The sequence below is a fragment of the Chanodichthys erythropterus genome, chromosome 5, assembly GCF_024489055.1.
Source record: "Chanodichthys erythropterus isolate Z2021 chromosome 5, ASM2448905v1, whole genome shotgun sequence".
NCBI classification, from domain to species: domain Eukaryota; kingdom Metazoa; phylum Chordata; class Actinopteri; order Cypriniformes; family Xenocyprididae; genus Chanodichthys; species Chanodichthys erythropterus.
The window spans coordinates 2,213,577-2,227,661 of NC_090225.1; the positions used below are offsets into that span (position 1 = coordinate 2,213,577).

A 14,085-nucleotide genomic window follows, 5' to 3' on the forward strand; every position below is an offset into this window, starting at 1 on the left:
GTCATGAAAATAATATCACAATGCAAAAATCATTATGATCCTAAACTAAGCTTACTTCATATATTTTTTAATAGTGTCACAATGCAAAAATCCTAAAATAAGTTCTCACTGTTATCAGCGGAGTCTCCCATATGTGTATCTCCTCAGCTTGACCAGCACCAGAGAGGCTGTGAAGAGTTTAAACAGCCAACTTCCTCTCGACTCTTCCTGTCCGGTCTGCTCAGGGTCTCACTCACTTTGTAGGGTGTTATTAGATAGTGTTATCTCTCCTTCTTGACCCTGACCTCATATCTTCCTCTCCTTCCTGTCGTTAACCCCCAGAGCACCAGAACTACTTCGGGGTGGATGAGAACTTGGGTCCGGTGGCCATCAGCGTACGGAGGGAAAAGCTGGATGATGGGAAAGACAAAGAGGCGTCGCAGTATAACTATCGGATCACCTTCAGGACAAGTCAGGTACGGGAGTGCTTGACTAATGGACATGAATTTCTCAGTAAATACTGATATAAATAAATATTGATAATTGTGATTTAATTAGATTAATTAATGAGCATATCATGGAGTTAAAAAATTAATGGACTGATGGCCCTAATTGCATTACAGTTTTTAGTTTTAGTGTACACTCTAAAAAGTGCTGGTTTAAAAACAACCGAAGTTGGGTTGAAAATGGAGAAACCCGGTGATTGGGTTATTTTAACCAGCGGTTGGGTTAAATGTTTGCCCAATGTGCTGGGCAGTTTTATTTAACCCAACTATTTTTTAAAAATGACTGTATGTCTGGCTTAAATATAGGTTGGAAATTAAAAGTCAGACACATAATTACTAGAGGCAACAATATTAATTAAAAGGTGAAAATAAGCAATGTAATAAATGCTTATTGTTTAATTATTATTCATTAAACTTCATGTTCATTTACTAAACATATTATTAAATTATAATTTCCAACATATTTTGGGTTCATTTTCAACAAGCATTACAGTAATTTTTAAACAATAGTTGAGTTAAATAAAACTACCCAGCAGGTTGGGTCAAACATTTAACCCAATCGCCAAGTTTGTCCATTTTTAACCCAACTTGGGTTGTTTTTAACCCAGCATTTTTTAGAGTGTAGTTTAAATGGACTACAGGTGTCACACTGGAATCATACATAAACATTTAAATAATTCATTAAAGTTTTACCTGCAGAAATTATGCATTTAATTAATATTAGGAGATAAAACCCTTCCCCTTTCAAACTTAAAAGCTTGAAAATGTCTTAATTGGCAACATTTATAAGAATCCCCATGAGATCAATTAATAATATTTTTTTTTATGAACAGAATGTCTCTGTCCAAATTATGAAAATAAATGTGAATTGTTTATTTGTTTGTTTATAAAATTATCTTAATCGCCATGAATATGTCACAAAAATCTTAATGTTCCTAAAATGAACTTCATTTTCTAAATTATTTGTTTGTTTGTTTGTTTGTTTGTTTATTTATTAGGGATGGATGATCTTAAAATAAACTTTATATTTCTTCATGCAAAATATAATTCTCTTTTTTTTCTGAGGTTATTATCATTATCATAATTTTGGAGGACAGTAAATCAACAAACGCCGACATGCAGATTATTTTCTCTTATCAAATGCATCGCTGCACTAAACCTTGGGCTTTGATCTTCAGCTTCTAATGGCTCTTGTTCACAATTAAACTGAATTATGAAGCCTTTTGTCATTTCCTACATGCCAGAGATACTCACATGAATCAAAATCTCAGAATGACCCTTTAAAGAGATGCTCGAGAATTCAGCATAAAAGACTTTTACTTTATGAGTGCAGATAAAAGGGTCAAGACTCAATTTCTTTCTTTCAGACAAGAGCACACTCTCGAATCTCCTGCCAATAACATGATATCCCAATGGATCTATATTAAAAGTTTTATTTTCTCATAAACTGACAGGATTAGGTACTTGAGATTACATACTCTGCTGATATGTTGAACCAGAATAGTAAAAACCTACTGTCTTGTCATTGGATAATAAAGATTTTGATAGTTTGAGGCAGGAAAATGTCACAAATGCATGCAATGTTTAATGAATCTCTTTGTAATTTAAGCACACTAACAGCTCTTCTTTCTATGGCCCTCATCAGTTAACTACCTTGCGCGGGGCGATTCTGGAGGACGCTGTGCCTTCCACGGCGAGGCACGGGACGGCCCGCGGTCTCCCTCTGAAGGAAGTGCTGGAGTATGTGGTGCCTGAGCTGAACATCCAGTGCCTCCGACTGGCCCTCAACTCACCCAAAGTCCCCGAGCAGCTCCTCAAACTGGACGAGCAGGGGGTGTGTACTAGTCTAGAATGCTGGAATCTGATTGGATGAGCTGCGGTTGAAGCCGTAGTCAAGTAAATGATATGCATAGTAGGGCTGCACAATATGGGGGAAAAAATCTACTAGATTTTAATTGCGAGAAAGTTGTGAAATTTGGCACACAGATAGAAGATAGTCTGCACACTATGACATCATTTTCTGTCATGAACATTTTTCACGCTGTTTTGAATCTTTTTCCTCAGTCGTTGCTCTGATTTTCACAAAAATTGAACCAGATCATCTTCAGACCATGCTGACAAAAAGTTATGGATTTCAAGTCGATTTGTTGATAAACCAATCATAGTGTCATCTCCCAATTCCCAGTTTTCGAAAAACGCGCGAACAAATTTTACGAAGCACTTGCGACAGTAGTTGTAAAGCTGTATCTCCTCAAAAATTTATCGTATTCTGACCAAACTTGGTACATGTCATCACAAGAATGACCTGAGGCTACTTGCTGCGTTTCGGCACAGTGCCACCTACTGGTCCGGAGATATGAAAAATGGTAAATTTGGTAAAAACAACATAAAATGCTGTATATTATGAACACATTAGCATTTTATTATGAAAAAAAAGTTATAATGAACATTTACAAAAATGCTAATAGCTTTGGACTATATTAAACTATTGTAATGAAACTTGTCTTAATAGTTTCCTTGGGTCATGCCGAGAACATAGATACCGTTTTTGCCATATTTGGCCAAACTTCCTGTCTGCCACTTTGATTTTCTTTCAAAACATACTTTTTCGAGCTCTTCCTAGACTGTTCATCTGATTTTCACCAAAATCGAATTGTATCATCTTATGGATTTTGTGTCAATAGATTCACATCAACACAGTTAAGACATGATGCCAAAATATTGAAATATTGGCATGTTGACACCAAACTTTGCATGTGTCTTTGTCACCTCACCCTGACCACACCACATCAATTTGGTCACACCCATTGGTCAAAAGTGATAAACCATTAAATCTTTACTAGTGACTGTGTTTATAATATTTCAGTCATTATGCCTAAAATCATCTTAATCCGTCTTTAATTGCTTATTGTTGCAGTCAGTCAGTGCCTGCTTTGAGCTTGGCCCCATAATTTGCTGCTTGCAGCTATATTTATTTATTTTTATTATTATTAATGAACAAAATATATGAAAATTACTAAATTAAAACATTTTTTTTTATATTTCAATGTAAGAAATAGAGTATTTAACAAAAAAAGTAAAAAAAAACAACAACTTTTTACATTACTGTGAAATTATATTAATAGCCGTCTTCATTTCTTCAAACATTAACACTAGAAGTCCCAGAGAGCAGCCATTTGGCTTTTCTACCTATAAAACCCGCAGGACAGCCGATGGGCTGGAAGTCTTTAGGCTAATATCCTTAATCAGCTGTGAACAGTTGCTTTTGTTATGTAAACAATGTGGGGCCATGCTGAGCCACTTCAAGGAAACTTGTGTTTCACTTTGCCATCTTAGGGAGAAATCAACACACATGTTTTTTTTTCCTTTGTTTCTGAGATCTATTGATAAAAATAGTACAAAATAAAATAAAGAAACCAACCATTTATACACATATTTACAAATAATATTAAAAAGTGAGTGAGTACATTCCAGCAATCACTCACAATCCTGGCACTGCCTGGCAATATATTATAAATACATTTTGTATATATTCATTATATATTAATATTATATTTGAAATACATCATAAGTCCATTTTTAAAAGTGTTTGAAAGATGGGTTCAAGTGTACTACAAGTGGTAACTAAATACATTTTTCTATACAGAGATAGTATGTTAAAAGCACATTTTAGTTCAAATTCATGGTGTCTCAAAATAGCACAGTTGAGTACACTTAGATGTTCTTAAGATTATCTTAAGAAGTACTAAAGAAGAGCTTTTAGTATATTAAGTACAAAATAAGTGCATGGAAATAGAGCACTGTACATTAGTGTAAAAGTGTACTAAAATAAAGTGTATTTTACTGCACGTTTTTTCACCTGGGTAGACACTCCAACACTTTCCGTTTGCATTAAGATTATTTCTATTACCACGCTGGCAGATATTGATCATTTTACTTAAGTAAAATGTACTTAATTTAGATCCCCCCAGGAGACAAGACTAAATATCATATATAATTTTCTCATATAGAAAATCCATCTTGATTTAAGATTTTTTTTTTTTTTTAATTTACTTGAAATAGGATAAAAAAATACTTAGTATGAAAAGCATTTTTGCAGTGTGAATGAGTGAGTTAACTTTTTAAACATCACTTGCACTCCCTCATTTCAGGGTTAACATACTCAGAGTTTTCACTTAACCTCCTTTCTGAAACCGGCCCATAGTCAATCAAGTTCTCCGCTTTTAGCAGCCCTCCCTCCCCCACACATACAAACAAGCCACCAGCAACCATTCACACACACACCCCCAACCCCCCTGCAGATTGCTCAGGTAATGACCATATTTACACATGAATTGATGCTAATGATAGCCAAAAGACTAGCCAGTTAGCATCCACTTGGCTAAAGGAGGGTTACAAATCTCTGGGACTTCTAGTGTTAAACCATCAAACCTGTATTTAGACGGAAAAGCGCAGGTATGGAACATATATTTATTTAATTAAATTGCAGCCTTTGTGATTTTAGCATCATAATATGACAATTTTATTGAGTTTAATCGTGTAGCCCTAATGCATAGTGTCTTTTGTTATATTGCTTTTGCTGATGTTTTACGCCTATAAGCAACATTCATTGTTCTAATGCTCAAAGTAGTGGTCAATCAATATGGGTTTTTCAGTGATTGATTCTTTAACATTTTTATGTTTGATTTTTTTGATTATCCTTTTGTGATTTTTACTGATTTTGACATGCTAACCATAATTTCTTTCAAAATACTGTCGTTTCTACAGTTGTTGTGCAAGAAAACTTGTAACATGTAACATCAGAGCAGCCTTAACTTGGCTGTGTAAAGATGCCTTGAGAATGTGCATTAGAAAAGTAACCGTTTCTCACAAATCTGAATTATATCTGTAACACAGCAGTTCTGAAAGTGTTAATGCAAATAATGCATGGTTATATGACTCAAAATCAACATGCATTTGGTCTCAAAAACAATATATATAGAGCTGTTTTTCCCATGGAGCATCTGTCAACACGGTTTCAGATGGCCGTCTTGGTTCTGAGGGAGAAAATTAGCCAATATCATGCAGGTCGATCAATAACAGCTCCAGTCGCCCATTGATTTTCCAACTTGGAGAGGAAATGTGAATCAGGACGGACTAATATAGCCAAAATTACATTCTGTTTCATAGACGTTTCAAGACGTTTCATTCCCAGCCTCTCAATAATGTTTCATTATCGTCTTTAAATAGTGTTTATTGAAGATCTCTCGAGTGCTACACAGCATAATTCTCAGAGTTAAATCAACTCTGCTTAAAGTACATATGGTCCCTCTTTAAATAGAGTTAAAATAACAATGAACAGAGTTAAAGTTAACGTGCTGTTTGTGCAGGCTGTGATTGAAGTCAGTTGTAGTTCTTGAGTTTCTCTTCAGTGATTCTGCTTGTTAACAGCAGGTGTTCATCACTAATGCTCAATCATAACTTACTTATCTCATTAACTTTAACTCTGCTTCAGTGTTACTTTAACACTATATAGAAAGGGACCATATGTACTCTGAGCAGAGTTGATTTAACTCTGGGGATATTGCTGTGTGTAAATATAGACTGAAGACTGGAGTAATGATGCTGAAAATTCAGCTTTGATCACAGGAATAAATTACACTTTACTATATATTCACATTTTAAACTGTAATATATACATTTAGCAGACGCTTTTAGTGACTTACAAAAAAGAAAAAAAAGCAATTTGTCAACAAGTGAACAAAAATTATAATATTTCACAGTATTACTGTACTTTTTCATCAAATAAATGCAGACTTGCAAGTGCATTTACTATTTAAACAACTTGTCGCTGGATGTGAAAATAACTGTGTCAGGCTGAAACTAGCAAAAACACTTGCGTCGCACCATGATAGGGTATGATAGGGCCCGTTATATCTTTCTAGCTCCCTGTCTTATGAATGTCAAACTGTGGATTCCCATTGACACATGTGCCATGAATCTTGTTGCTTGAAGCTGTCAGATAATCCCCAGAGTTTTTTGTCTTACATAAGTGACAAAAATGGAAGAAAAGAAAACATTGCATTGCTGGATGAAATGGCACTTTATTGATTATAGTTTCGTGTTTCTCTGCAGGAGCATATAAGGGTTTGTCCCAGAAGAGTTGTGTTTTAGCGTAGGCCCTGTGCAGGTTTCCCTCTTAGTTAGTCGAACAAGAAAACTCTGTGAAGCACTTAACAACTGTTTAATACTGTTTGGCACATGACCTCTCGTAAGGATTTTGGGAGTTCTCTCAACTCGAGCAGGGAAATCTGGATAACGTGTGCTGAATTGCTACCAGTTGAAACAGCGTAATGTTGGCCTCGGACTTGGAGTGTGTTATTTGTACAGCCGTTCATGCGTACTATGTTTATAATTTAGGCATCAGGTTTTGGTTTGGCACGCACCACTCAAATTTTCCTATTTCGTTTGCTACTGTTAGTGCCACAAAAATTACACACTTCACCTTTAAAGAGCACCTGTTATGCTTTTCATATGGGGAAAAATAATGTGTTTTTGACCCCAAAAACAAAATCAAGACTTTGAAAAAGGGCGTAATACATAATTTTAAAAACATTCAACTGGCTGCCGAAGATCATCTGGTTTGGAGATGAATGGTGGTCTTCGCCTCAGGGGAAGTAGGTGTGAAAAACAACACCTATGTCCCATAATGTGCTAATGACCTCCAGTCTGCCGCCCACACGGCCCTCAGGGGCGCGTACAAAAGAGCAGGAACCGTATCACGTTACCTTGGGCTGCTGCGGGAAAGGTTCACTGCTCACTTGATGGTGACTGATAATGAGAAGTGAACTTTGTCGTTCCTATTCCTGTGCTTTTCTTCTCTTGCTTTTGTGTAAGTCGTCTCACAGGAGGACAGAATCGGTGGCTGCTTAGAGCACAACAGTCGGGATCAGCCAGTTGAAAGGACTGCTTAGACTAGTCTTAAAAGTTAGTTATCTCATTTTTTTCTTCAAGACTGCTCATTACTTTTTAAAGTCAGTTACCTCAAAAGGTAAATATAATTTGGTATAATTTGACTTGGAAAAATAAGTCTGGTTGACCACTAGTCAATCTTTACTAGTTGAATGTTGATTTTTAGCAACAATTTAAGACAATACCTACCATGAGCTCTGAAGTTAAGCTTAAGATATTATTATATTATATTATATTATATTATATTATATTATATTATATTATATTATATTATATTATATTACATTATATTATATTATATTATATTATATTATATTATATTATATTATATTATATTATATTATATTATATTATATTATATTATATTATATTATATTATATTATATTATATTATATTATTATTAAATGTTTTATATTGGGAAAAAAGTAAATAAATTAGAATACAGTATGTTAATGCAGTATTATATTATATTAATTATATGTTGGTTAATTTTTATATTGTTTTATATTGAGGAAAAAAACTATATTAAATATAAATGATTAAACGATATATTATGATTTATATTTAGTGTATATTTAATCAATCCATATCTGAATATATATATATATATATATATATATATATATATATATATATATATATATATATATATATATATATATATATATATATATATATATATATATTTGTAATTGTTATTTTTATTCAATATTACACTTTTATGATGTACAATATTTAGTATATATAATATTTAAAATAATTTACATGATTATTAATTAATGTATTTTAAATATATTACTATTTTTATATATTTTATTATTTTGTGTGTATTTGTTTTTTATATTTTTTATTCAATATTACACTTTTATAATATACAGTATTTAGTATTTATAATTTTTAAAATAATTTACATGATTAATTATTGTATTTTAAATATATTAATATTTTTATATATTTTATTATTTTATGTGTAATTGTTGTTTTTTATATTTTTTTATTCAATATTACACTTATATAATATACAGTATTTAGTATTTATAATATTTAAAATAATGTACATGATTAATTAATGTATTTTAAATATATTAATATTTTTATATATTTTATTATTCTATGTGTAACTGTTGTTTTTTATATTTTTTATTCATTATTACACTTTTATAATATAAGGTATTTAGTATTTATATTTAAAATAATTTATATGATTATTAATTAATGTATTTTAAATATATTAATATTTTTTATATATTTTATTATTTTATGTGTAATTATTGTTTTTTATATTTTTATTCAATATTACACTTTTATAATATACAGTATTTAGTATTTATAATATTACAATACTTTACATGATTATTAATGAATATATTTTAAATATATGTGTGTGTGCGTAATGTGATTCATCTCAGAAATGGTAATATTGTCTCAGATAATTGAATTAAAAGAAAAATCCCTTTAGAGAAAAGAATGGGAAAACACTTCTGGAAGCAGTGATGGTGATAAAGCGTGTGGTCATATCAGATCATTTGTGCCGCTTTACGCAGTTTAGCGGTCAGCGCTGTACGAGTCATGAAGCGCTGCATGACGACACTAGCCGTTTGCTGGTGCTTAGTCTTAGAGTCATGAGAAGTCATTACTGCCCCGAGGGCTGATGGGTGCAGAAGAGCGCGCAGTGATGTCACAGCAGTCAGGATGGTGTTATGTAAAGCACTCGGCTCAAAGGGAAACCTGGAATAACTGACTCTTTCTTTCTCTCTATCCCTCCATCACTGGCCTGTGTTTCTTCTTTCTTGTGGCGTTTCATGTCATTCAGAGGCTTATCTGTGTCATGTTGACCTCTTTGTTATGAACGGACAGAAGAATGTGTTTCATAACCGTTATACTCTCTGCTGTTTGTTTGATTAATATATCAGGATAGAATGGAAAATATCTGTGCCAAAGATTTCAGGTTTGGATATGAGAGATTGAATGCTTTCTTTTCTGCAGAGTTTCAAACCTTAGTGAGCTGCCTCTACCTGGTTTGTTTGCTTTGAAAGGTTAAAAGAGTAAATATTAATTACCGTTATGTGTCTGATGTTGTAAGGAGCGATACCGTTGTGCAGCGTTTATCTCAGGAAGTTGACCGAGTGGATCTCTGAGCTGGCCTGAGCGAGTGGAGGCGGGGCTAATTTGCATATTCATGGTTCTGCGTATATTAAGCAAACAACTACTCTAATAAGTAGAAACATTCAAAAACAAAATTGAATATCTTAAAGATCTTAAGCTGTAAGAACTTTTTGATGCAGTTGAAATAGAAACTGACAGGATCAAGCAAGTGCATGACATCACTGTTGGCTCATTTGACTTCTCTGTGTTTGCCTGGTCTAAAATCTGCCTGTTGGCCCTATACCTACCCATTCAGAATGTGTCAGCAGTTTGGATGATGCCTCTTTTATAACTCAAGTTTACTGCACTTATCCCAGTGTGTGTGTGTGTGTGTCCTTTCTAAAGCCAAGTAGGGCATCTCCTCTGGACTGCATTAGTGCTGTTAGAGTAGATGCCGTGGAAGTCACTGGCTGTTCCTAATCCAAAACAGTCGGCTGAAGGTTTCAGAGAGCAAGGTCGCCATGACAACAGCATGGTTTCCAAGCTGGGAATACTTGACCCATGTGAGAGAGTCGAATCTGATTCCTGAGCGCTGAATATTAGCTCCATCATGCAGAGAGGCCGTTTTTCCTGCCTCATCAGCCCCGTTCAGCGCATCTGAACTGGGTTACGGTTGCGTAAGGAGCGCTTCGGTGTGAGGGTCAGAGTTTGTGATGGCATTTCACTACATCTTAGTGTCAGATTGGAACTGATTTTTGTTGCTGTGTTTTTCAAAGAGATTTCTGTCCCAGCTCACTTCTGATCAAATGAAGTGAGGGAAAAGATTTAGTGTTTGAATTCACTGTTTTGATGGCTTTATGTGTATTTTGGGCAAAAATTGGTTGTTTTAACACAGCAGTTGGGTTAAATGTTTGCACAAACTGCTGGGTAGTTTTATTTAACTCAACTATTGTTTAAAAATTGCTGTATTGCTGGCTTAAAATGAACCCAAAGTATGTTGAAAATTTAGAGTTCATTTTAATCCAGCCATATTGTAATTTTTAAACAAAAGTTGGGTTAAATAAAACTCCCTAGCAGGTTGTGCAAACATTTAACCCAACTGCTGTGTTAAAACAACACATTCACTGGGTTAAAACAACTCTTTCGCTGGGTTAAAACAACCTATTTGCTGGGTTAAAAGAACCCAATCACTGGGTTAAAACAACCCATTCGCTTGGTTAAAACAATGCAATTGCTGGGTTAAAAGAACCCAATTGCTGGGTTAAAGCAACCCATTCTCTGGGTTAAAACAATCCAATTGCTGGGTTAAAACAACCCATTCGCTTGGTTAAAACAACCCAATCGATGGGTTAAAACAACCCAATAGCTGGGTTAAAACAACCCATTCGCTTGGTTAAAACAACCCAATCAATGGGTTAAAACAACCCAATAGCTGGGTTAAAACAACCCATTCGCTTGGTTAAAAGAACCCAATTGCTGGGTTAAAACAACCCATTCGCTGGGTTAAAACAACCCATTCTCTTGGTTAAAAGAACCCAATTGCTGGGTTAAAACAACCCAATCGATGGGTTAAAACAACCCAATAGCTGGGTTAAAACAACCCATTCGCTGGGTTAAAACAACCCATTCGCTTGGTTAAAACAATCCAATTGCTGGGTTAAAAGAACCCAATTGCTGGGTTAAAACAACCCAATCGATGGGTTAAAACAACCCAATAGCTGGGTTAAAACAACCCATTCGCTGGGTTAAAACAACCCATTCGCTTGGTTAAAACATTCCAATTACAGGGTTAAAACAACCCATTCGCTGGGTTAAAAGAACCCAATTTCTGGGTTAAAACAACCCATTCGCTGGGTTAAAACAACCCAATTTAACCCAGCATTTTTTTGGAGTGTAGTTTGTTGAAGTATTAAACTAAAATAAAAATTTAAGCTATTTAGAAATCTAAAAAAAAATGGCAAAAGCACAAAATTACTAAAAATAAAACAAAAAAATGTAAACTGCAAATATAAAAATAAAATCTCATTCAAAAACGTAGTAATATAATTAGTAAAATATAATTAGTTTGAGGAAGTTATATTTTTTTATATACTATGTCAAAGATTTGCTGACACAAACAGGACCATGTTTGTTTGAGAAACTCATCTGTAAGTGATCATTATTGCGCAGTTGTTTTTGACACTTCAAGCTGCACGTAAACGACACATTTCACCTTTAATTTCACAGTCTGAACATGATGTGATCCCACAGACATCCCAATCCCTCAATTTCCATAATGATTATTAAATCCTCATGAACAGCACGTCTCTGAAGCGTCTCCTCCTGTAGTCATCGTTGAACCTGTTTGAACCGATGTTCATCCCACAGACTGAGCTCTTCTGAATGGACTTGTGTATGATGGACCCATCGGACTTTGTTTCAGCCACACCCTGAAAATAAATGTGCAGCTGCCTGATGGTTCAAATATGACCAATTCATTAATGACCTAATCTGTTTTACATGCACTGATGCATACCTGACTAATTGGTTTTGCTTGAGGTGTAAAGTTTTAGTCATAGTTTCTATAAACAATCCCTTGATGTGTACTTCGTTGGGATCCTCATTTGACTGCACAAAATAAAGTGCAACCTAAATTGAGTTTTATCGATATTCGATCAGTAATGAAATCTAATATGTGTGTGTTTGCTCGTGTTGCAGCTGAGTTTCCAGCACAAAGTGGGCGTCCTGTATTGCAAAGCGGGTCAGAGCACAGAGGAGGAGATGTACAATAATGAGAACGCCGGGCCGGCGCTGGACGAGTTCCTGGATCTGCTCGGTCAGAGAGTCCGACTGAAGGGCTTCACCAAGTACCGAGCGCAGCTGGACAACAAGAGTATGTGCTAATGCTGACACCACGTACAGACAACACAGTGCATATTGTGCTCTTGTATACACTCCTGGGAAAAATGAGCCAAGCCCAAAATGTCTAAACACTAAGCCCTTTAATTGTCTTAACCACCAATTATTGGTCCATATTGCAAAGACAACCAAGAAGTGTCTTGAGAACAAGTCCAGCAGGCTCATGTTTTGGCCTTGGTCAGAGTCTAGTTTTGAACCATATAGGGAATATTTGGCCTCACATTAAACTCAAATGAACTGAGATGAGTAATTTTCAATTTGAAGCCATTAACATTGAGTGGAACAACACTGACTCTTTTTCCTGTAGAAAGTTGTCTGCAAGTTTGGGAAAGCTATTCCGTTCTTCTAACTCACTTTATCTACAGTATTATTGCAATTCTCACAAATTTTTATTTTTGCATTTTTGTGCTTGGCCCATTTTTCTGCCCAGGAGTGAGTGTATGTGTGTATAGATGTATGTATTGTATTATATATTTGCATTAACAAGCAGTTAAACAGGTGTAATAAAGTGGCAGTGTGTGTGTGTGTGTGTGTGTGTGTGTGTGTGTGTGTGTGTGTGTGTGTGTGTGTGTGTGTGTGTGTGTGTGTGTGTGTGTGTGTGTGTGTGTGTGTGTGTGTGTGTGTGTGTGTGTGTGTGTGTTTTATTTGTTTGTTTGTATTTTTATTATTATTTATTTATTTATTTTGAGAACATGAAATTTTATATATTATAGCTTTTTTGTTGTTGACAACTGTCCTCCATTACAGCGGATTCGACCGGCACTCACTCGCTCTACACGACCTACAAGGACTATGAGCTGATGTTCCATGTCTCCACACTCCTGCCCTACACTCCCAACAACAGGCAGCAGGTCCGTGTCCTCCTGAGACCAAACTGAAAGAGATCTACTTTTAACTTGACACTTAGGGATGAAGGAGTTTTGCATTAGGAATTGAAAAAAAATCCATCCATCCATCCATCCATCCATCCATCCATCCATCCATCCAATCATCCCACCCATCTATCCACCCATCCATCCATTCATCCACCCGTCCATCCATTTATCCACCCATCCATCCACCCGTCCATCCACCCATCCATCCATCCAATCATCCATCCTTTCATCCACCCATCCATCCATCCATCCATCCATCCACCCATCCATCCATCCATCCATCCATCCATCCACCCATCCATCCAATCATCCCACCCATCCATTCATCCATCCATCCATACAATCATCCATCCTTTCATCCACCCATCCATCCATCCAATCATCCATCCTTTCATCCACCCATCCATCCATCCATCCATCCATCCACCCATCCAATCATCCCACCCATCCATTCATCCATCCATCCATCCAATCATCCATCCTTTCATCCACCCATCCATCCATCCATCCATCCATCCAATCATCCCACCCATCCATCCACCCATCCATCCATCCAATCATCCATCCTTTCATCCACCCATCCATCCATCCATCCATCCAATCATCCCACCCGTCCATCCACCCATCCATCCATCCAATCATCCATCCTTTCATCCACCCATCCATCCATCCACCCATCCATCCAATCATCCCACCCATCCATTCATCCATCCATCCATCCAATCATCCATCCTTTCATCCACCCATCCATCCATCCATCCATCCATCCATCCAATCATCCCACCCATCC

The 14,085-nt window shown here is 35.6% G+C and overlaps 1 protein-coding gene across 6 annotated transcripts in view; it reads left to right on the forward strand.

The window, feature by feature from the left end:
• The window catches only part of LOC137020307 (signal induced proliferation associated 1 like 2), a 178,399-nt gene that overhangs the window by 84,383 nt on the left and 79,931 nt on the right, over positions 1–14,085 (forward strand). For all 6 annotated transcript variants that reach the window (XM_067385630.1, XM_067385629.1, XM_067385633.1 and 3 more), the window contains exons 3-6: positions 322–455; positions 2,131–2,319; positions 12,220–12,394; positions 13,168–13,271. In XM_067385630.1, coding sequence (XP_067241731.1) covers positions 322–455; positions 2,131–2,319; positions 12,220–12,394; positions 13,168–13,271 — 602 coding nt within the window. The remainder of the gene's footprint in view (positions 1–321; positions 456–2,130; positions 2,320–12,219; positions 12,395–13,167; positions 13,272–14,085) is intronic.